The 24,393-nt window shown below is 43.7% G+C and overlaps 1 protein-coding gene across 2 annotated transcripts; it reads left to right on the top strand.

Moving 5' to 3' along the window:
- The first annotated feature begins 1,012 nt into the window (after positions 1–1,012).
- hnf1ba (HNF1 homeobox Ba) lies at positions 1,013–20,626 on the top strand. 2 transcript variants are annotated; one of them, XM_041241311.1, is made up of 10 exons: positions 1,014–1,657; positions 5,025–5,224; positions 5,948–6,227; positions 6,816–7,054; positions 12,997–13,157; positions 14,452–14,593; positions 16,388–16,579; positions 16,833–16,936; positions 17,332–17,376; positions 18,713–20,626. In XM_041241311.1, exons 1-10 carry the CDS (start codon positions 1,281–1,283, stop codon positions 18,731–18,733), a joined length of 1,761 nt encoding a protein of 586 aa, XP_041097245.1. In that variant the 5' UTR covers positions 1,014–1,280; the 3' UTR covers positions 18,734–20,626. The 2 variants fall into 2 exon arrangements, with proteins under 2 accessions (XP_041097247.1, XP_041097245.1); XM_041241313.1 differs by lacking the exon at positions 17,332–17,376 and having other exon boundaries at positions 1,013–1,657.
- Positions 20,627–24,393: the final 3,767 nt, after the last annotated feature.

The raw sequence follows: 24,393 nt of genomic DNA, 5'->3' as shown, positions 1-24,393 counted from the left end.
ACAGCTTGTTTTATTATTTACAATCACTTTGTGAGAAACAAAATATTACTCTGCAAAGCGACCGACAGGCGAAAAAGAACTGTGCTCTGTGGACTCTGAAGAATGTTGAAACGTGTTTGTGGGTTTGTTTCTCTCAGGGTAATTCTGTCGCGCACAATGCCTGTGAATTTAGGGTACACCAGAGCCCTACCTTAAGCTGCCGGGGCGATTGCATAATGTTATTGAAGTGGCTTTGATTCAGACAATCCAATCAAGGAAACTTGAAAGTATCGAGAAGTCTGATATTCTCTTTCACTCTGAGGCTCGGGAGTGAGACAGGCAGGGCGTAGATTAAACAGGCGCTTCCTGTAACGCGTACCTTGTTCTTAATGTCTTTGGCGTCCTTGTGATCAGAGAAAACAAAGTCACTGTCAAAACATCACACCTTCTACCTGTTAAAATAGCTACATATTAAACCATCATAATCTTAGAGCCAGATGTTATAATAATAATAATAATAATAATAATAATAATAATAATAATAATAAATTACCAACTCAAATAAGGAAAAATATTTCCTTATGATGGAACACTTATTGTAGGTCGACGCTGCATATATATATATATATATATATATCCGCATATATATATATATATATATATATATATATATATATATATATATATATATATATATATATATATATATATATATATATATATATATATATATATATATATATATATATATAGTTATATATAGTTATATATATCCTATAAACGTCTTTCTATAAACTATAGCTCCAATGTGATGTGCAGTTTTTTTTTTTTTTTTTTTTTTTTTTTACAAAAGGCATGTGTTAACTCTTCTCCTTTTATGAAAGCATTCACCCAACACTTTGAACACAAGTCCAAAGTTCAACACAAGTTTGGCAGATAAAGCGAACCAATAAAAGTCCTGTGCGCTCCAATGTAAACATAGGGGACTGGGTCCATCCTGCAACCAACCCCGAGTCACCAGCAATCGGCTCTCTGGATTTGCATAGTGCTGATGACTATACCCGTCCCACTTATTAGCATATTTTATAGGCCTATTGCCTTCGTCAAGAGATCATGGCTAGTTAGACCATCCCGACTGGAACAGACGAAACCTCTCCCCCGGGTAGCAAAGAGACACAGGTGCCATAGACAAGGGGATACACAGAGTAACACTAATACTGGCCTTCATTACTTTTGAAAAAAAAGAAAAATAATCCTATATTTTCCTTTTTAATTTTTTTTAAATTTATTTTTATTTTTTAATGTTTTTAAAAATGGTGTCCAAGCTGACATCATTACAGCAGGAGCTCCTGGGCGCGCTCTTGAATTCTGGAGTTTCCAAAGAGGTTCTGATCCGAGCGCTGGACGACATGGACCCGAACCCCGCCACCGCCTTCGGAGTGAAACTGGAAAACTTGCAAATGTCCCCGCCGAGTTCCAAAATGAACGGGAGCGACTCGGACTCCAAACCGGTCTTCCACACTTTGACCAACGGACACAGCAAGTGCAGCAAGATGTCCGGGGACGAGGGCTCGGAAGACGGAGACGATTTCGAAACCCCCCCGATTCTCAAAGAGCTCCAGTCGCTCAACACGGAGGAAGCAGCCGAGCAAAGAGCAGAAGTGGACAGAATATTAAAGTAAGTTACACTCCAGACAATATGTTAATTCTATGATATTGTAAAGAGGAAAGCGCATTGTTTGTGAAAGTGTCTTCGAGAAGCTTTACTTCCAAGCATTGGGTTAATATAATTTAATGATCTCTAAAAACTGGGAAACGCTGGTAAACTCGCTGATCAGAAAATCAATAATCAACGGTCAGTATTTCTCTCTCTTTTGTTCTTGTTTTAAACTGTAAAGTTTATAAAATATTTAATTTCTGTTTCAAAAAAAATCTAAGCAAATGTATTTTAAAATGAATAAGGAAAAAGGACACACGACACACAGACAGCCTGTCAAATGAGTCTTTCATTGACAAAGAATAATCAGAACACTCTCGCTACACTCTCGTGGATTTTAATACGAGTATTTAATTCATTACAATGTGCTCCTCGTCTTTTAACTCTGTTTACAATGTTTACGTGGTTTAAAAACGCATATTCGCAAACTGTCTTGAGGATGCGCTGTAAACTACACGTTTGAGAATTGGATATGAATTCTATGCAGCAGATTCAAACACGTTTTAGTATTTATATACTTTTCACTGTATGTTATTTTTATTCTGGTAAAACTGAAAACAGTTCAAATTAATCACCCAGAGGTGTTTTTTTTTTCCTGTTATACGGGCTATAGCTTTTGAGTAATTCATAAAAAAAACATTTGGTTTTACAATGCAGCATATTGCGTATTTGCTATCGAGAACATAATTTACATAAACGAATATGCATATCTTGGCTGTTATTAATTATCCACGTAATAATTACACCTTTGTTTTTGCTGTTTGCAATTTACCTGCCACAAATAAAAATTAAAAAAAACAACAACAACATATCACAAAAACAGTCTTCCTAAGCAAATGGCACCGAGTCAGTTTTGTATTTTGCAAGTCGCTTTCCGATTCTTAAACCGCCCGCCGGAGATTGTACTTTCACGCGCTGGTTACTAATTATCCCAAAACGTTTATTATTTCTTTTCTTTAGCAACATATCAACTAAATAGTGCATCTTAATGTATTATTAACTACCGCAAACATGCCGCAATGCTTCTACACATGGAAAACCCGCTCGCCGCTCCACAGGGTTCGGAAAGAAGCAGCCACACACTGCCTTCGGGAACTGCGGATTATTACTGTTAGTATTAGTATCATTATCATTATCATTATCATTATTATTATTATTATTATTATTATTATTAGTAGTATTACTATTATTAGTGTTGTTGTTATTATTAGTAGTATTATTAGTGTTGTTGTTATTAGTGTTAATATTAATTATGTTATAATATAGAACACTCTACTTGTAGAATCGTATTTATTGGGTTGCTTCGCTCCAAAGCAAAGTTATCGTGTTGTTTTTAACTAATAATCTATTTCTGTAAATGCATCAATGAGTATATATTAAAAATAAAGAAGGGAAAACACTGAACTTATTTAAGATAGGCCAAGTTGCTGATGTCGATATTTCTTCGTTTACTCTACTAGATTTTATATATATATATTAAAACGAGTTACCGATATATATATATATATATATATATATATATATATATATATATATATATATATATATATATATATATATATATATATATAAATAAAACAGGACCCGGATGAAATAGGAAGGAACAATCGTACCCCATGCATTTTTGTTACAGGACAAATGATCAAATGTTTTGTTCAAAAGTGGATCACGCGTTTCTAAATTCGATTACTCAAGAATGTGACGATTTAGTTCGCCGTCACTTTGAAAACCGGTAAAATATTACACCGACAGCTACAACATTATTATTATTATTATTATTATTATTATTATTATTATTATTATTATTATTATTATTATATTCTCTGGAGACTCTCTTGAAGTTGTGCAGGAGAGGCTGGGATAAAAACAATACCTAAAGCACGTGTAGTTAAGTTGTTATTAATTTAATTCTATAAATCATCGACAGAAAGATACACAATGGCGCAGGGCTAGCTGAATAGCGCGCAGTTATTCATTGTCGGTAACCCCTGGAACAAACAGCCCTGTCTGGGTTTGCAGTCATTCAGAACCGCTGGGAGTGGAGTACTTTCTTCTGGGGGAGTTGACAGCAGAGGCGGCTGACAGCGTACCTTCCTGAACACAGCATCGATTACACTGAGAGCAGTCAGCAATCGAACAAATAAATAAACACGCGTTTCGATGTGTTCGTTTATGTAATAGTATTCACAGCGTTTGATTAAAATAAAACTAAAACATAGTTCATTCAAACGCTAAAATCATGTGTTTTAAAAGTACAAGTTTTGTAATGCTCTGATTAATAAAAATCGTTTCACGTCACTATTTTTACTGGGTATAGTTATCTGATTAATAACCCTAAACAGGACTGTTATATTATAAATAGTAGATTATTTTTTTTTAAAGTTAGAAGATGCGTGTTTTTAGCAGTAGTAGCCAGTCTATTGAATCCCGTACTCGCGGTCTCTCTCTGGCAGCCCCCTCTGGTTTTGCTAAAGGAAGATTTATTTTTGCTTTGTTGGCTATTCCTGTTTGCGTTCTCAGTTTATATCAATTCAGCTCCGAGTGACTAAAGTTAACAAATATTAAAATACAAACAAACGCGCGCAACTGTGAAAAAACAACTTCACCCAGAGCCAAAAAACAAACACAAAACAAAACAACAACAACAAAAAAAACCAGCGGTAAGCACTCGAGGATCTGGAAGGCAGAACAGACTAACACAAAATGAAAGCGCTTTCAGCTTTTACGCAGGAGCGCTAAGGTGAAATTACAATTGTGTGTAAGATATTGCTAGTTTCTGTTGTCTATTGTTCGTGAACATTTTAATTGAGCTATTAAACTGGTCAAGACCTCGGATATGTTTTGTTAGTTATATGCCAACGGCGGGCCTAAATATTAATTCACCTACAATGGTGTGTTAATAACGCAAGCGTGTTTGGAACAGGCCCTACACCGGCGCGGTGAGCAGAGCTGCATTCTCCCGGGGTCACACTGAGCACCCAAGCGCTGGATGCAGTGTTTAAACCACTGCTTGCTGTTTACCGTTCAACCTCCCAATCTGTGTTGCACGGCAAAGCAACAGAGAAAATGAAGGAGTATTTTGTATTTTACCAGAATTATTATATGATGCAAAAAAAAAAAAAAAACCGAGAGGACACAACCTCGGTGTCTCCATAGCTAGTGACTGCCATGGGTCCTACATCCCCCGGCCGCAGGTTTGACAGGTTTGACAGGCAAAGACCAGTAAACCTCCCAACCCTGCTCTTCGATTACAATTGCATGGTTGTTGCACATTTCAAACCGATATAAACGGTATTGTTTTTGTGTGTGTGTTTGTGTGTCGCATTAGCGAGGACCCGTGGCGCGCTGCGCGGATGATCAAGGGGTACATGCAGCAACACAACATCCCTCAAAGGGAAGTGGTGGATGTGACGGGGCTCAACCAGTCGCACCTCTCCCAGCACCTCAACAAGGGCACTCCGATGAAGACTCAGAAACGAGCCGCGCTCTACACCTGGTACGTGAGGAAACAGCGAGAGATACTGAGACGTAAGTAAACGATTTCGTTTTTGTATTTAAATTTAGGTAAATTAAGAAACGTAAACCTTGCACGAATAACTTATTATTATTATTCATATTAGCCAACCTGAGACCACATAATAAATGCGGTTTGCAGCGAGGGGTAGGTATTGTTAATTACAAAGACAGTATAGCGAGGGTGGTGTGAGTGTAGGCTGTATAGCGCTACACTGTCCTGTTTGTATAGGATAGGCACCAGACATTAAACAGAAGCGAGGAGCCGGGGTTTGGACTTAAAAGCCTCTTTTTACGACACGCCATTCTTTCATTGTCACTTTTTTTTTCTGAAACAATGCGCATCGATTGATTTATCGTCGTCTGTTAGATAAAGTGACGTCGTTGGCTATATCGATGTGAATTGGCGTGCCCCTTCAAAAACAATTGGCTAGGCCAATACAGTGTGAGGTTACTGACGTCATAGCGCACCCACTTCTGTTTAATCGGGCTTCAGAAAATAACAAGCAGAGATCCTGTTGGGGAATTTGAAAAAAAAAAAAAATTATATATAATTCTATAAAAATAGATTGAAAATAAAAAACTAAATAACATAAAAATACATGTCAAATGTCTCTTAAAGTGTGCCCTTGGCTTTATATTATTATTGTTCTTGTTGTTATTATTCTATACAATAACCAAATCATGTTTTCCCCATCTATATAACGGCTCTAATATCTCCCCTTTTTTGTTTTTCAGAATTCAACCAGGATACACAAGGTTCTGGCAGCAATATGACAGACAAAGTGACTCAGGATCAGGTCCTGTTTTTCTTTCCAGAGTTTAATCAGCAAGGGCAGGGGGGTATGGGACAGGCCGGAGCTGGAGACGAGGCCGGAGCTGAACCTGCCAGCAAGAAGATGCGTCGCAACCGCTTCAAATGGGGGCCGGCGTCCCAGCAAATACTCTACCAGGCTTACGAGAGGCAGAAGAACCCCAGCAAGGAGGAGAGAGAGGCGCTGGTGGAGGAGTGTAACAGGTGAGAGAGTCGCTGTGTCTGCAGAGCAGCGGTGCCGTCGAGCCAGGACACAGACCCGCAAACAAAGCACTCGGACAGGGCGGCAAAGACACTGTGCAAATGATGAGGCAAACAGATCAGTACACACATACAGTGCAAATCTGTAGCACGATTACTGGTTAACAGATTTTTTAGTGGCTTTCTTCTACCTTCAGATTTAGGGTTACATCACTGATGAAGACATGATGCGAACTATTTTTTTGGCATGGAATACACACACACACACACACACACACACACACACACACACACACACAAACCAACTCAAACGAGCACGAGGCAATACAAACAAGCTAATCAAATTACTAGGAACACCTGCTTAAATAAAAGCATGTCTCAGCTACACGCTGCAGAAGTTTTTGTTTGAACTTTGTTTTTTGTTTTCAAGGCAGTAAGTTTCAGTTCTTCTTGAGGTTTGTTCTAAGACCCTGGAGCTAGAAAGCTGTGGAGCTTTGAGAAAGGCCCAGCTGACAGCAGACGGGACAGTGTAAATCATGCGCTCTGTTAGCGAACCCCTTTTTAAAGATCCGTTTCCCCCGTAATCTCCAGAGCGGAGTGTCTGCAGCGAGGCGTGTCCCCGTCGAAGGCACACGGACTGGGCTCAAACCTGGTCACTGAAGTCCGGGTCTACAACTGGTTTGCAAACAGAAGGAAAGAAGAAGCCTTCCGGCAGAAACTAGCCATGGACGCCTACACTGTGGGGCCGGGGCACAGCATGAACCCCTTGCTGTCACACAGCTCCCCACACCAACCCCAGTCCAACTCCTCTCCACACAGCAAGATGACAGGTAAGAGCCTGCACCACACTCGGCAGCAGAGGCCACTGCTCTGCTAATAGGACAGGCGTTTTACGAGACTGGATCAGTGCATCTACATATAGAAGATAAAAGATAAATATGTTTTAATATGCTGGTACACATCATATGTTACAAGTGTATTATTATTATTATTATTATTATTATTATTATTATTATTATTATTATTATTATTATTATTTTTTTAATTAATAATAATAATCATAATCATCTTTTTTAAGTAACATGATAAGCAAGTCAAGTTTTTTTTAAAAGGGGGAAAGAAGAAAATAGAGAGTGGTGTAGAGAAGCAGTAATCAATAACAGCACACCCTGAGTGAGCGAGAGAGCTGAGTAAATGCCTTTCTAATTCTGAGGGGAGGGTGGGCTCTTTGAACACGCATTGAAACCCGTCCGCATTGTACCTGCAATCTACACTCCAAAGCTGGCAGGCCACTGAGCCAAACAAAGGGCAGCGACGCTCTGACAAGCTCAGGGGTCAGGCCAGGGTCGCCGCGGGGTCAGTGTAGCTGAGACCCGACCGCTGCATGCCAGGTCTGTCCTGCTCTCAAAGGCAGGGGAGGGAGGGGGCAGTGGAAAATCCTGAGCTCTCTTTTGCTCTCTCTCTGTCACGGGCCACTTGCTCACAAGGTGCCCTGCTAGTCAGCTGGTGCAGCTGTTTTCAGTGTCAGACCCAGCATGCCCCCATTGCGTCGCTATGGCATCGTCCGCATTATGCATGCTTAATTGACAATTAAGCTGTGGCTGCTCTGTCGCCCTCCCCTTGGATGGGGTCTCCTGCCCTTTCTATAGTATACTCTTCCACCCCATGACACCCCATTGTTTCCACGCTATTAGAAGACTGCAATGATTGTAGCCCCGGTTCATTTATCTCTGCTGGGCAGGCAAGGCTGTTAAAAAGCCTGGAGCCTTTATTGGCTGTAATATACTGGCTGCAGTTCAGTGCAGACCTTGCCAGCAGGAGCTGTCCCTGGGTATATAGGCCCTATTCGGCCAGACAGGACTGATGACCCCACTGCTTCATGTGGCCTCATGAAAATGTTTGAAAAGAAAAAAAGGGGGGCTAGTTCCACGAAAGGGTTCGTTATGGGGTCAGACCTGGGGAACCGATGAAGTGAGAGAATTGGGCAGTGGCTGGTGCTCCTATTCATCACACAAGTGCTGGTTAGAAAGAAAAAAAAAAGCTTGAGGAAATGGGTTTGAAATCAAAGCATTTGAAAACCGTTCAGGATCGCAATCGTTCGTTTTCAGTTCATCTTGTTTTATTTCACGGTGTTTCAGTAGGACGTTAATAGAAGGGAAACTTTTGTAACAGGCCCAGAACAGCCAAGACCGGATCATACCTGCTTTCAAATGAAATGCAAAGGGCAAACGACCCGTGTCCTAACTGTGCTTTTTACAATGTAAAATGAATGGAGCTAATTAGCAAACCCATGAGGCTCGACAGCCAGCCGCTGCACTAACCCGGTCGTTTCCCTTCCTGATAACCCCAGTGCTGCAGCCACAGCTGTTCATATTTCAACACCCCGGCTCCCTGGCTTTTAACTTTGCACAAGAGGGAGGGATAACATCACCGGCGCGCGCAGTTCTGTACTGCAGAGTGCCCAGGGCTCAGGCATGTTGTGATGCAGATGGAGGCTGACTGCTTATATGGGTCAGGGCTGTTTCTTCACAGCTTCACCGGGCAATATAAGATAAGGTTGCACAACTTGCTTTTCCAGTCTGTCACTTCTCTGAGAAAAATAAAATGACTTTGTAATGCATGGATAAATAATAATAATAATAATAATAATAATAATAATAATAATAATAATAATAATAATAATAATAATAACTAGACCTAACTACACTTATCATAATAATAATCTAAAAACTTACTAAATATACCAATCACTCAAAATTATGGTTTTAGGATCTTTTTCCGTGAAAAATCCATGCAATCTGAATTAAATAGCGCCCCACTATTAGGTAAAGAAGCTTGCTTCTCTCATTCACAGTGCACAGTGCCGGTACTGAGCCCCCCTGTGCAAAGGGCACACTGCTCTGCACCGAGCAGGCTGTGCAGGATTGCATTAGCTTTTATGGATCCAGTTGCAGTTTTTAATGTTGACTGGACAGTGGCAGACAGGCTGGCACAGAGCAAAGGGGTTTTACAGCAGATATAAACCTTCCGAATAAGAGGAAGAAGCAGATGAACTTCCAAAGCTGAAAACAGACTCGTGGGATCCAATGCAGGAGGATAATTACAGAGATATATTAGGCTGAACAGCAGAGTGTTTCCAAACCTGACTGCAGTTCAAAGAGAGAGAGAGAGAGAGAGAGAGAGAGAGAGAGAGAGAGAGAGAGAGAGAGAGAGAGAGAGAGAGTTCTACTGCAACGCTTCGCAAGTCACTTTGAAATACACTGAGTTATACAGCTCAGGGCAGTGGGAACACTTTTTTTTTTTTTAGAAAGCATTACGGAAAAGGCAAACAAACCCGCTACTCGAGGGTCAAGGACGTTGGGAGCCTGAGCTACCATCCCATCCCCTTTTCAATTCACGATGCTTAGTACACAGAGGCCTGGGAGCAGGCAGGCATAGCTGTTTAATACAGACCAACATGCTTTTCTGAGCTGTGATCTATCGAGAAAGCAGAGACTTTGATAATCTGGATCGGTATATCATTTCTTTATACATATTTTTTTTAACTGTGGAATAAAAAAAATGTGAAAATCCTCTATGGGCTGTTTTCATAGACCCATTTTAGATCTGATCTTGGACTACCTTAACTAAGATAACATGGAGTAGTCCAAGATTAGTGCTAATCAGGGTCTGTGAAACCAGCCTGTGTATGTAAAAAATACACAACCCTATAGACGCGTACAGGAAAAGGAACTAAAGCCCAGCTCTGTGAAGTCGTGTTAGGAAGAGCAAATCAAGTCACTCTTTATTTGTGAGGTGCTTTGGAGACCCATCTCAACAGAAAACAACACTTCAAAACATCAACAATAAAACCGCAAAAACCATAAAAACAGAAATAAAACCCTAGTACATAAAAATATATATATATAAGAACAGTAAAAACAGCAAAACAGTAAAAATAAATCATTGACAGTCAGATTAAAATGGAAACGATAGATCATCAAAAGAGGTTTTCAATCTGGAAAACGGCTTGAGCCAGGTATCCCAGGTACAGCAGGGACCCAGCGTCCTGTGCAATGATAAAAGACAGAGCAAGGCTCTTGGTACAGACCACACTCCCCGCACTGCCCCAGGGCTGTGAGGGGGGCAGCAGCAGCTTGAGAACAAGGCAAGCCAGCCTTTCCCTGGTAGTGTATCGACAGCCTCTGGAGAGAAGGCACAATGCAAAGCTGCACCCTGGAGAGGCTGGGAGGGCTCTAATATGCAGGAGCTCCTCCCAAAGGGCTCTTCTGCACAATGTTAATCCTTTGATATTACATGGATCCCATGCAGCTCCCGGAGGGGTCAAATCAGAGAAGATCACAGCCGATTGAAAAAGAGAGAAACTTTAAAACAGTGCCCCCCCCCCAGCCTCACACTCCCTACCTTCTAGCTCCAAACCCCCCGTGCAAGACAATACTGTGATCACTGCTCTGGTCTCTGCTTGGTTTTTGCCAGTGTCCACAGGGTTACAATGAACTCCACTGTAGGTTCTTGCTGTGTTTAAAGACAACTCTACAGCCCCTTTGGTCATGATTTTGTATTTACATTTTTTGAAATTTTAAAACTATTTTAACTCTATGGGGTTGGAGAAGTTGCTACATAGAGGGGGAACAAGCATTATACAAGCATATATATATATATATACACACACACACTCGTTAACCCTAAAGACAGTCTCGCTTCCCTCGTGGGGTAATAGATGCGCCAGTCTAACCTTGGGGCTCTCAGCCAGGGCTTCTGCATTTGAGTCACTGCTCGACGGAACCTCTCTGAACAGAGCGCCCTCGCGTGACTCTTGCACCAGGGCTTCTGCATGTGAATCACTGCTCGACGGAACCTCTCTGAACAGAGCGCCCTCGCGTGGCTCTTGCACCAGGGCTTCTGCATGTGAGTCACTGCTCGACGGAACCTCTCTGAACAGAGCGCCCTCGCGTGACTCTTGCACCAGGGCTTCTGCATGTGAATCACTGCTCGACGGAACCTCTCTGAACAGAGCGCCCTCGCGTGACTCTTGCACCAGGGCTTCTGCATGTGAATCACTGCTCGACGGAACCTCTCTGAACAGAGCGCCCTCGCGTGACTCTTGCACCAGGGCTTCTGCATGTGAGTCACTGCTCGACGGAACCTCTCTGAACAGAGCGCCCTCGCGTGACTCTTGCACCAGGGCTTCTGCATGTGAATCACTGCTCGACGGAACCTCTCTGAACAGAGCGCCCTCGCGTGACTCTTGCACCAGGGCTTCTGCATGTGAATCACTGCTCGACGGAACCTCTCTGAACAGAGCGCCCTCGCGTGACTCTTGCACCAGGGCTTCTGCATGTGAATCACTGCTCGACGGAACCTCTCTGAACAGAGCGCCCTCGCGTGACTCTTGCACCAGGGCCAAAGCTGTAAAGGAACACTCTGTTTATGAACCCCAGCCTATTGTTCATCCACAGGTCACAGGACCAATGAAGTGTTTTATGGGGTTTATTTACTGGCGTTTACAAGACACACTGGAGTGTCATCAGGGAGATTGTTTCAGATTCAGGGTTGTTTAAAGTCTCTGGAGCTGCTAATAACCTAAAGGTTAGACCGGCTCTGTGGAGCTGCATTGGGGAGCAGAGAAGGGGGGGTGGAGGGAGAAGAGGACCCTAATGAAATATCCTTTAGCTGTTGAATGGTAAGCTTGTTGTTTTATATACAAGTCTATCTGGACAGTTTCATTGAGCCAAGTTGCTCTGCATCAGACACAAGCTTTTTCTCCAATGCTTTTTTTTTAAAAAAGTAATGAAGCTAATTTCAGGGCTTTTGTTGTGCATCTAAGTAGTTCTTACTAGTGTTGTAGCTTTTAACAGCTTCAAAACCATGATTTATAATCTTTGTCATGAGTTCCTGCCAAGTTGATTTTCTTGTTTGATCCTTTCGGGACGGATCGTTATTTGGGAAGCCCCATGCCAGCCACACACAGGCGACATCGCTCTTTGTATAAACAACGTGTCCTTCTTCTAGAGTGTCTGGCGAAACAGTCAGTCAAAAAGACTTTGCATGAGGTTAGGAACACAGGATAAGAATGGGATTGACATTGTTTGTAGTTGTGTAATGTTTACTCTGCTCATAACTGAGTCAGTCAGGGCTGGCAGAATTCCACTTTGTTAAAGTTTGCGACTTGGAGATGCTGCTTTCGGCTGCAGAACACATGGGCAATTCTAAAAAACAAAAGTGTGTTTAAAAATCGAAATACTGCTTGCGTTACCTGGGCTAAGCGTTTGCACCCCTGTGGCCCTGGCATTGCCCTGCTCCCATCGCTGTCCTGGGCTGTGTTTATCTGCTGCCTCCCTCTCCCCGGCGCGGCATTGACAGGCATGCTGAAACACATCAGCAGCCTTTGAGCTCTCAGTGTGTGCCAACCTGTCAAACCACAGCACTGTGTACATACTGCATTACATTCCCTTAGCTTCACAAAACCTTATCAATGCCTTGGCTGTCGCAAAAATGATGGGCAAGGCAGATACAGCCTGACTAATAATGTATCACATTGAATGCAAATTCATTCCTGCTTCTGGATACCGATTTGCCAATAGTACAGTTTTAAGATCTTACTGAGATCCCCACTTCCTCTTAACCCTCCAGTGAAACAGCATTACACAGGAAGGGATCGTTGCAGTTTAACTGCATTGCAACTGCATACAAACACTGTGTTTATTTTTATCATTTTATTTATAAAGAATTATAAAGATTTAATCATTGTTTGTTTGTTTTTTTAATGCAGGTGTCAGGTACAGCCAGCAGGGAGCTAGTGAGGTCACTTCCTCCACAACCATCAGTCACCACGGCAACAACGCCATGGCAACCAGCCAGTCAGTTTTACAGCAGGTGTCACCGGGAGGCCTAGACCCAAGCCACAGCCTACTGTCACCTGACTCCAAGATGGTGAGCCCACCTGGTCAAATTGCAACTCAGAGCTCAGCTGATAAGATAAGAGAGCTCTCTGCCTCAGCCAGTTTAAAAAAAGAAAGCAGCTTCGTTTTCTGAGAGAGTCCCCGAACTAAAACAAAGGGCTCATTGTGAGTGGAGAGCGGGAATGCACGGCTGCCGTGGTGGTTTGAGTGAAAGGCAGCGCGGCAGCGGTAACCCTTAGCCTTCCCCGGGTCTGAAGGTGCACATTTAGCTAGGAGCCAATAAAGCTGACAAAGACACATTCTCATGGTATTGATTAAATACCTTGTAAAGAGAGCTGGGTGGGTGGAACATTGTTTGTTTTCCAACGCTAATGACGCTGCAGTTCAATAATGTGGTGCTTTTATAAAAAAAAAAAAAAAAAAAAATCACCTTTGACTTTTCCCCTTTCTTCCTGAAAGGAACACAGCCAGAACAATGCCAAACCAGTTTATATCTGAACACAAATCAACTGCCAGTACACTTTAGCAGAATCACACAGCATTTAGGGTTGCATAACGAGCTCGGTGCTATTAAACGTGTCTTCCGGTCGCTGATGTGGTATTGACACACTTTGTGTTGTCTTCATGGCATTCATGATGAACCCTTTCAAAGCACTGTTACAAACACTCATTGAATGAAGCGCCAGTCAGCGTGATAGCGCAGTGACACAAAGACAGGACCGTCTTACTGCTTGTTGTTTTATTGTCTTAAACTGCAGCCTCTATCACGACAGCTGCTGTGCATTTAATCAAGCAGATACCTGCTGAATAGCGTGTTTAAGATTAGTGGCAGCTAGACTGTTTGGCACATTATCACTATAGTGCACAGCTGCGATTGAAAAGCTTTCCTACACACACAAAAAGCTGAAGGTTCTTTTACTAAGAGCATTTAAAGAAAGCCAACAGAATTTGGATAAACACCTCTGTTCTATGAGGATGGTCACCTCACACAGTCAACAGCCCGGCATTGCTGGAGCACATGTGGCAGACTTGCAAGAACTGCAGATAATATTGGATTCACAGAGAGGTTTGGGAAACAATGTTAAAATTAGAAAAAGGTTCTGTTGATCAAAGAGAGCCTTACTGAGACCATCGAGAAGGTAGTGTGAATTAATTATTGAGTAAGAACAGGAAACGTCTTCATGTTTTTAGATAGGATCATTATTTTATCAAAACACGAATGCTGGAAACGTATTTCACAATCCAGACAGGCGAGAGGTTTCTTGCAGTTACCGATGCCAAGTCTTAGTTTTAACCCCGGTTTCTTCTCCACGGTTGTTTTTCAGATCTCAGTCTCAGGAGGAGGGCTTCCCCCAGTCAGCACTCTGACAAACATCCACAGTCTATCCCAGACTTCTCACCACGGGCACCAGCAGACCCAGAACCTCATCATGACCCCCCTGTCCGGAGTGATGGCCATCACACAGAGTAAGAGCGCAGAGTGCCGCACACAGCACACAGCCGCACGCAGCACACAGCCACACACAGCACACAGAGTAAGAGTGCTGAGCGATGCACGCAGCACACAGAGTAAGAGCGCTGAGCGCCGCACGCAGCACACAGCACACCGCACACAGAGTAAGAGCGCTGAGCGCCGCACGCAGCACACAGCACACAGCACACAGAGTAAGAGCGCTGCACGCAGCACACAGCACACAGAGTAAGAGTGCTGAGCGCCGCACGCAGCACACAGCACACAGAGTAAGAGTGCTGAGCGACGCACGCAGCACACAGAGTAAGAGCGCTGAGCGCCGCACGCAGCACGCAGCACACAGCACACAGAGTAAGAGCGCTGAGCGCCGCACGCAGCACACAGCACGCAGCACACAGCACACAGAGTAAGAGCGCTGAGCGCCGCACGCAGCACACAGCACGCAGCACACAGCACACAGAGTAAGAGCGCTGAGCGCCGCACGCAGCACACAGCACGCAGCACACAGCACACAGAGTAAGAGCACTGAGCGCCGCACACAGCACACAGCACACAGCACACAGAGTAAGAGCGCTGAGGGCCGCACGCAGCGCACAGCACACAGAGTAAGAGCGCTGAGCGCCGCACGCAGCACACAGCACGCAGCACACAGCACACAGAGTAAGAGCGCTGAGTGCCGCACACAGCACGCAGCACACAGCACACAGTTTCTATGATGTCTCATTCGGCGCGACTGTCGGCGTGTGGGTGTGCGGTGTGTTGTCGTAGTGTCTCATATTGCTCTACTCGGACTCGCTGTGGTGATCGTGTGTGTGTGTCGTTGCGATTAGTGTCGTGTCTGTCTACATTGCTCGCGGTCGCGCGGTGCGGTCTGTGTTGAGCGCCGCACACAGCACACAGAGTAAGAGCGCTGAGCGCCGCACGCAACACACAGCACGCAGCACACAGCACACAGAGTAAGAGCGCTGAGCGCCGCACGCAGCACACAGAGTAAGAGCGCTGAGCGCCGCACGCAGCACACAGCACGCAGCACACAGCACACAGAGTAAGAGCGCTGAGCGCCGCACACAGCACACAGCACACAGAGTAAGAGCGCTGAGCGCCGCACACAGCACACAGCACACAGCACACAGCACGCCGCACACACCGCCGCACACAGCACACAGAGTAAGAGCGCTGAGCACCGCACGCAGCACACAGCACGCAGCACACAGCACACAGAGTAAGAGCGCTGAGCGCCGCACGCAGCACGCAGCACACAGCACACAGCACGGCACACGCAGGTCACAGCACACAGAGTAAGAGCGCTGAGCGCCGCACACAGCACACAGCACACAGCACGGCACACGCAGGTCACAGCACACAGCACGCCTCGTTACTGGAACTAGAGTTAAGCTGAGGCAACACAAACACACTTTGCAGCTTGGAGCTTGCTTTCAGGAGACTGGGCTTCAGGCCACTGCATGGCACACCAGGGGAGACTTGGGGTTTGATACAGCAAAGTTGCCTCAAACTAGGTCCCTGGAACCAGGTTTCAAGCCGCTGTTCCTGAAAAAGTGGCTTTGTGTTCCCTCAGCTTTAGAGAGTTTACACAGCATTATAAACACGGTGCTACTGAAGTGTTTTATCTCTAGCAAAACGTACTGCAGATTCTCACGTAACAAGACCATGTCACTGATGTTGTGTAACGTTTAAACAGAATTAGTTTTCTTTGTTTGTTTTTTTTTAATCCCGCTTCGATTTTTGGAATTACTTGAAAAATCATTGAAACGCAGTCTTTTCTTTCCAAGGTTTGAACACGTCCCAGGCACAGAGCGTCCCGGTTATCAACAGCGTGACTGGGAGCCTGGCAGCCCTGCAGCCAGTCCAGTTCCCTCAGCAACTGCACAGTCCCCACCAGCAGAGCTTAATGCAACAGTCTCCCAGTCACATGGGCCAGCAGCCTTTCATGGCCACAGTCACCCAGCTGCAGAATTCTCACAGTGAGTATTCAAAGATACCGTGAAGTGCTCTAGGGAGGATGAGTGTGTGCGAGTGTGTGACCATTTCTCAGGGTGGGGGGGATTATTATTATTATTATTATTATTATTATTATTATTATTATTATTATTAATTTTCTAGAAGTTCTCTACGGCTTGGTGGATTGGGCTGGAATTTGTGATTTAGGGTTGTAAGTCTGGGAGTTGGCGGAGGGCAGTGTTGTTTCACATTCTCATGTCGTTTTTCTTTCTGAAGTGTACTCCCACAAGCAGGAGCCCCCACAGTACTCTCACTCCTCCCGCTTCCCCTCCGCCATGGTCGTCACGGACACCAGCAGCATCATGCCCTCCAGTAAACAGGTGAGTCCCAGTCAGGAGAGACTTGAGAACAGGAACCACGCTCCCCAGCGAAGCAAAAACACATTGTGTGAAATCATGTGCCATTTCTTACTAGTTCTGTAACTTCCCCCACAGCTGTTAAACAGGCACGCTGTGGATTATCATCATCATAGACTGCGGTTTATTATTTCACTAGAAATCTTTCACGTTCTGATTTTACCGTCAAAACGTTTGTCCTGTTTTTTTCTTTTTAGCGCTAAAATGTCCGATGCTGGATTTTGCAGCAAACTCTGGCCTTCGATTCTGCTGCATGTGTTTCAGAATATCCCTTTTCTTTATTTTGTCCCTATTTTGAAAGCTGTTGTGTTTTTCCTGTTCCTTGACTTTGATTGTTTGTTTGTTTGCTGTCGCACTAGGATGCCACTGTAAACAAGATGATGCAGCTCGGGGGGCTGTCCTGGGTAAATATTAAAAGACATAAAGAAATTTGATTTATGAATATATTTGTGGAACAGTCGGATGCAAGGTTTTAACGAAATTGCTTCCACCTCAGAAATTTTATAAACAAAATGATTATTATATTTTTAAAGAGAATATGAATTAACAGACAATGTTATCACTGCTAAGCAAAACACAAACCAAGTAAAAGCAGTAACACTGCAACTGGAACGGTGCACAAATGATCTTGTCTTGCAAATCTCAATCAGTCGACCAATCAGGCGCATCGATTCTTCTCGGAATTCTATTTCCTTTGAAAAGCCCTTTCAATCAGTCTGCAGAGCACTCAGCCCCAACCGCACTTGATTAATTCTGCCTCCTTTCAGTTTCTCTCTCACGCTCCGATAACTTTCCCTGTTTGAGCAAGCCTTTCAGAGCACAGGAAATGTTCTCTTAACTTAATCAAAACACATGGCAGTATTGCATTTGGCTAGCTGGATACCGTGGTTAAGGCTCAGGGAGGAGAGAGGGGCTCCAGTAATCACTGCTGGTCCCTCTCCACCAGCGTCATCTTCTCAGTGATCGCTCTTGCTTGAAGTATCACCAGAGAGCTCTCGCTCGCTTCACACGCCCAATTTCCCACACTGCAGAACAGAATTCACAAAGTACAAATAAACCCGCCCCTCCTTATTCCTTAATTCCCATTTCTTTATCACGTTTAATTATTTCAGCAAGATGCATTGCTTTCTTAAAAAAAGAAGGTCTGATTAGAGGACCTGACTGTACCGTTCACGCATCACACGAAGTAGGGTGCATTGCACATGCTGCAGCCTTCTCCTTGCAGCATTGTGTGTCGAAGCAGGTCTGATTTGGACTAGGCGGTGCACAGCTCCTCTCATTACATCACTGACCCTGCCTCTGGTTTTATGGCCCCTGCATTTGTTTGTTGAGCTCCCCCCCCCCCCACCCTCGGTCTTAGCACCCTGATCCTAATGACACATCCTACAGCTCCACTGGCGTCCAGCTTATCTCTCTGTAATGTTTGTAAGCCATTGGGTCACAACAGGTTCAGTCTGTCACTGCCCCTCCACCCCCCAGAAACACAACTCCAAAATGAAATCAAGCATATGCAATGCACTTACCGGCATTCACAAGCTACTGTAATACATTGTGCAGAAGGAAGCTTCACAATATTTACTTACTGATAGGAACAGGCTGTTTTTAATTGGGAGATCTGGGGGGGGGGGGGTGGAACAGCAAATGCATAGACACTTCCACCTTTGGGATTACTTAAAGCCTCAGGATATGGAATACAATTTGAACTAACCCTCTTTTCTTTTCCTCCCCGCTCTGTTTCAGTGTCCCTTGCAAGCTTGGTGATGCTCCACACCTGACTTCGCCGGCGCCTAGCAACCGGCGCGCGTTTTCCACCCCATCACTTCGGTCTCCGTGGCGACCATTAACAAGCGCAGCCAGTGGATTGGATGATGAGTCCGTCAACAAATTTGGGAAAAGAAAAAAAAGATTGAAGCTGTTTTGTCACGAGCTGAAAATAACTTGACGTTCACTGGCAAGAAGAACAAAACTGGAGACTCCTCCTTCGACTATGAAACAGTATTTCTTTCCATTTTCTCATTTTCTGTTCGAGTAGAACAAAAAAGAAAAATCTATATATATATGTGTGTATAGTTTTTGGAGAAAGATGGAACGCAGCAGTTGTCTGCAGTCTGCACAGACACCTGTGGGAAGCTCCTCGACAATCATGTTTCTTAAAAGCAGTTTCGCTAAAACTCAGCTGTGCCAAAGAAGTTTGTATATAAAACCCAGTCCCCTTGCAAAGAGTCCCCCTGCGTTTTCAATCTATCAATAAGAATGTGAAGGAATCCCAGACAAGACTGGACATCGAGGGAGAGGAGAGACGGGAGCTGAGAGGGAAGAGGCTAGTATGATCAATATAGACGATGAAAAAATACCTATATATATAATGTGTATATATCTATAGAAATATGTGACGAGTACCGTCTGAAACAAAGACAGCGTAGGCTTTTTCAAGGACGTCCTACTGACTGAATTACCCTGAATATATTTGCGCCTTTCTGCATGTTGTCACATCAATCTTCAGGTAATTGGAGTTTTGCCATAAACTGTGATTTAAAAAAAAAAACTTTTTTAATGCAGCAAAACTGCCTGTTGCTAACTATAACATTAATAATGACGAGAACGGTACAAGTAATCACACTGTACTATTGTATGACAATCACCAGGCAATTTACCAATCCCTGGCACCTTTTTATTTTAAGTTATATGCATATACTAGCTTGCAAAGAGTCTTCCATATTTTTTGCAAAGGCATTTCTGCTTGTGATCCCAAGTGTTTATTTTTTTTAGGAGGCGTGGCTGAAGGGGTGAATTGAAGGAACATAAATAAGATCTCTTAAACGGTCTCACTCTCCTGCATATCATTCATAAATGCTGTAGGCTGGATTAGCACAGGACCCTGGGCCAGCAGTGTTATCATACATGCTAGTGGCTGCTTTCTTACAAATCAGTAACCTGACATAGGTGTGTGGTTTAACTGAAGTCATGCTGGCTCAATAGTGCCTTGTTAAAAGCAGCTCAAACGCCTCTCATCTCAGAGCTGAGCCTTGCCAGCGTGGGGCTGGTGCAGCTGCAGTTTATAGACAGCATGTAGATCAGGCCCTGTATGACAACTTCTTTTAACTGTGAATTGAAGTCAAATATTGTCAGTTGATGACAAATAAAAAGTTTCCTTCACTTGATGTGACAAACAGTGTCACTTATGCATTCCGCAACTTTTTGGAGGAAGGGCTGCATAACAATCACTGGCTAATATGAGTAAATAATTAAATGCTTCTTACCTGTCTTTGCAGCAGTATTAATTTGCCTTTTATTGCTCTATTGTTCCAAGATGTAAATATTTCATAATTTCTTTCCTATGTATTGAAAATTGATGTCCAAACTAGAATACGTTTCGCTACTTAATTCAGTGGCAAATTTTTTTCTATAAACAGCCACACTTCAAAAGGTCACAGCAAAGGTTATTATATATATATTTTTGTTTGTTTTTACGTTCGTCTGCAAAGACAGAGCCACTGCCAGACGCTTGGGAGGGACTTTCAGCTGAGTGTCCTCGAGGACAGAAATGTGACTGCATTGATTTTGTTTTGATGTATTATTTTTGTATAAAAAAAAAAAAATTGAAATCAATCTTTTAAAATCATATTTATACTTGATGTAAAGTGAATATTGCAAGTAAACTTTTTTTTTTGCTAAATGAATTCTTGTTTATATTTCCCCCCCCCCCCCCCCTTGCTATCTGATGCCCCAGTGAGACAGCAGACCCCTCTCTCCAAACAGAGAACTCTCACGCATTGCTGGAACACACCGAGATGTGTATTATTATTATTATTATTATTATTATTATTATTATTATTATTATTATTATTATTATAGAGTAATACACTAACTACTGAGAGCTGCTGCTCGTAGAACCCTTTTAACCCCTTCAGGCACACAAGGAATCGAGCGCTTGCTGTTCAAACGGTTTCTTCTTAAAATACACTCGAGAGCGACTCAAGCATCACGAGGAGGAAACTGACCTTTTGGATGAGCACCAGATCCGACCTGTCAGCGCATTTTAAACCCTGTTCCGTGCACCTCATCGCTACAATAACAGCGTTAGCATCATTGTATTTGTGGGACTCGTATGTCCCTTGTAGCTTCAAGGGTTACAGCTTGAAGTAGCTCAGCCGTGTAAGCACTGGTGTGAAACAGCAGGTCATTGTGATCTGCAAATGGAATCAGGTGGGATGGCCGAACAGACAGCCCAATGCCTGCTTAGAGTGTCGTAGAGGATTGTACAAAAAAAAAAAAGAGATTTACCCAACTCACAACCGAAAGCTTGGCCAAGTGTCCTTGTCTTCACCTTGTGCCATATAACTTTCAGGACAGGTCACTAACCTGGCAGTAAAAGACACTGAGCAGTATTGCTGCTTCAGCATGCCTCAAGCCAGTGGCGGTTGTTGGATTTAAAACATTACGCATGACAAGTGTGTCTTCTAGTCTTTAGATGAGTAAGCAGCAATCCTATTAATCCTATCCTATAGTAAGCAGTCTATTCCCCATTCCCTCAATCGCGCACCACAGTTCACGTGAGCACTTTGGAGATGTGCCACAGAGGTCCACCTGAGGCCGACAACGACGATGTTGCTGAGTGAACTGCATGGCTCATGGACTCCCCTAATCGAGGCCTCTGCTTTCGAATCCTCTCTGCAATATTATGTGTTTCATCATCAGCTTGGAGCCCTTTATTTCCTCTGCTTGTATAACGAAGGACAGCTGAGCTGGGCTACTTAAATAATGCGTAGCAAATATAAAAATAATATCTATGGCTTTTCATTTTGGGGGTTAAAATACATCACATTATAACAAAGGTATTTTCTTAACAATGTTTTTTATCAAATGCAAACGAGTCTTTTGTTTTCAGACTGGTGGTACAAACGTCTGTTTATATTTACAAAGCTTCAAGGCCACCTTTATAAAGTGCAGGTTGCATTTATTACTCTGGAGGCAGCAATGCAATAGCTACAACAACTCAAAGTTCACTTTTATAAGGGGAGGAAATGGCTTCTTGTTTGGATAAGATTGCTAAGCGATAAAAACATTTTTTTTTTTCCCAGGAAAATAAAGTCAGAGTCTGTCAGTAGGTTAAAAAAAAAAAAATGATGAAGGCTAGGCCGAGATTGGAACTGCTGGTGAATCGAACACGCTTACATGTCAACAGCATGTCACACGTTAAAGACATGGGCAGGAGAAGCTGGTTCATTACAGCATGCACACGTCAGACTCCTTCAGGGCTCGGCTTTGATAAAGGGTCTTATCTCGAAACAGACAGGTCACAACACACAGCACTGCTTTTAATAATGCGTAGAACTGAAAGAGAAGCAAGATCACACAGCTTCACCGCGGTATGTTTTTATGTGATGAAATCACCCCTTCGTTTTGCAAACAACTACCTACAGAACTCCAGGTCTCTTTAGTGTCCCGAGACTGGTCAGTTTTTGGTGTCACACAGGTGTTAACTTGTAAGCAGACAGGTAAGGGATCTTGTAATTATAGCAGAGGGCAAGCCTTTCTGATTCTAAACCTAATGTACTGACCTTGATCTGCAGTCGATTCCATATATGCTTCGAGTTCTCATCAGCGTGTTGCTTTCCTACATTATTGTTGGTGTCGGTAGCTGAAGCAGACCTTTTGTCAGTAACCTTCACCTTCAGTTCCGAACAGTGGCGGGCCGACTATTTTTTTGGTGTTTGTCTTACACGTCTCATCCTGAAACATATCGCTGCAGAACAATTTCGTCATTCAGTTCATATATATTATTCTTTAGCAACTGTAGATGATTGGGTCTGGACTCCTCCACACACGCACAGGAGAGAAGGTTCGTTTCGTGTGTGAAACTGGTTACAAGCGCAGCGCACGTTGACACTGTTATCAACTGTTCAGCAAGTCGAAAGAGATAGTAGACGTAACGGGTGACAATACATTGCTTCATGTTACTACGAAAGAGAAGCTTAGCTTGTTTATAAAAACACATTTTGTTGACTCGTGCTTTGGTTAGATGCAGAGCACTGCTACCCTGGAGCCTAGCTCTTTTAGACCTGCGGTGCTGGTCTGCAAGCAGCGAGGACCCTATGACACAAGAATCTCCAGTGCCCTTGCAAACAGACAGTGGCACTGCAATAGCAATGAAACGTTTCAGTGCTACAGTATGAGTGTGGAGGGACACAGCTCCAGTGATAATCTCAATGCAGTGGAACTAGGCGCACTGTATCTGTGCATTTGCACGGACGATGATTCTGCTGGTGTCATGCACTGCTGCTATAGCAGAGTAACGGCCAGGGCAGCTATAGGCACAGTATACAATACATCTAACAATGTTATAAAGCAGGTGGTAAAATAGCACTCAAACAGAGGGACTGTGTTTGGTTTGAGATGTGGAGGTCTGGCTCTTTGAATGCCCCGGGCTCTCTCTCTGATAGTCGCAGGTGTAATAAACAGCTTGGCAAACACGGATCCAAACCCTGCCCTCACAGCTGCAGTCAAACAAGACAGCTGTATCAGTGCTCAATTTGCTTTGTGATTGGGGGGTGAGCTCCTATCAGGATCCTGGAGGTTTGGAGAGGTCCTGTGTGTGTGTGTCTCTAATCAGACAGGCTGTGCACACAGAGACACAGTAAGAGGGAGAGAGCGAGCCAGCCCAGCTCTCCCACTGGCTGCATGCACACAACAATGCAGCTGGGGTCGTGCCCTGGCTTTGACCTCCCTTGAAAGCGACCAGACCCTCACCTGGCAAGCCAGGTATAGTTTGGCCATTGCTAGACTATGCCATGCAAAAAAATATATATTTTAGCTGGTGTTTCCAATCAAAGCCATACTGAAGCTGGTAAAGCTGTGCAGGTGATCTGGTTCCCCTCAATGGGTGATCTCTTCAAGCAGGTAATCAATACAAGACTTACACAGGCATGCACAGAGAGACTGTATTGCACAGGGTCTGCATGCTTTTTTTGGAGAGATCGATTGCCACACCTGCTTTATTCTTTTACTTAAAAAAAGAGGTTGGTCTTGTAGAGATTCAGAACACCAGTGCTGCTGTGGGGGTGTTTCTGACAGTCTAGCGAAGGCTGTGGAGTGAGCGTGTGCGTGTGATAGAGAAGAGCTTGCTGACTCAGAGACAGAGCCAGACTCTGTGCTGACATGGTCCACTCCAGATGAAGGCTGGTAAACACTCTCTGAGAGACTGAGGCTAGCTGAGGCCAGCATTCGATCCACACAGACTGGAGCCCTCTCAAGAGGGATAGCCTTTACTGGGCTGCTCTAGGTTACCAGACACAGTTTATCTCGTCTCCAGTCTGCCTTGTACTCTAGATATAAAGTTTACTGTGTCTTACCAAGCGCTGGCTGTGTAGTGTGTTGCCTTTACCAAACCTTCCACAACAGTGTGTAATGCTTGAAGCATT

Source organism: Polyodon spathula, unplaced genomic scaffold, assembly GCF_017654505.1.
Source record: "Polyodon spathula isolate WHYD16114869_AA unplaced genomic scaffold, ASM1765450v1 scaffolds_766, whole genome shotgun sequence".
In the NCBI taxonomy this organism is placed as follows: Eukaryota; Metazoa; Chordata; class Actinopteri; order Acipenseriformes; family Polyodontidae; genus Polyodon; species Polyodon spathula.
Note: the sequence above shows the minus strand (reverse complement) of the source record. Positions and strands in the feature narration are given on the sequence as shown.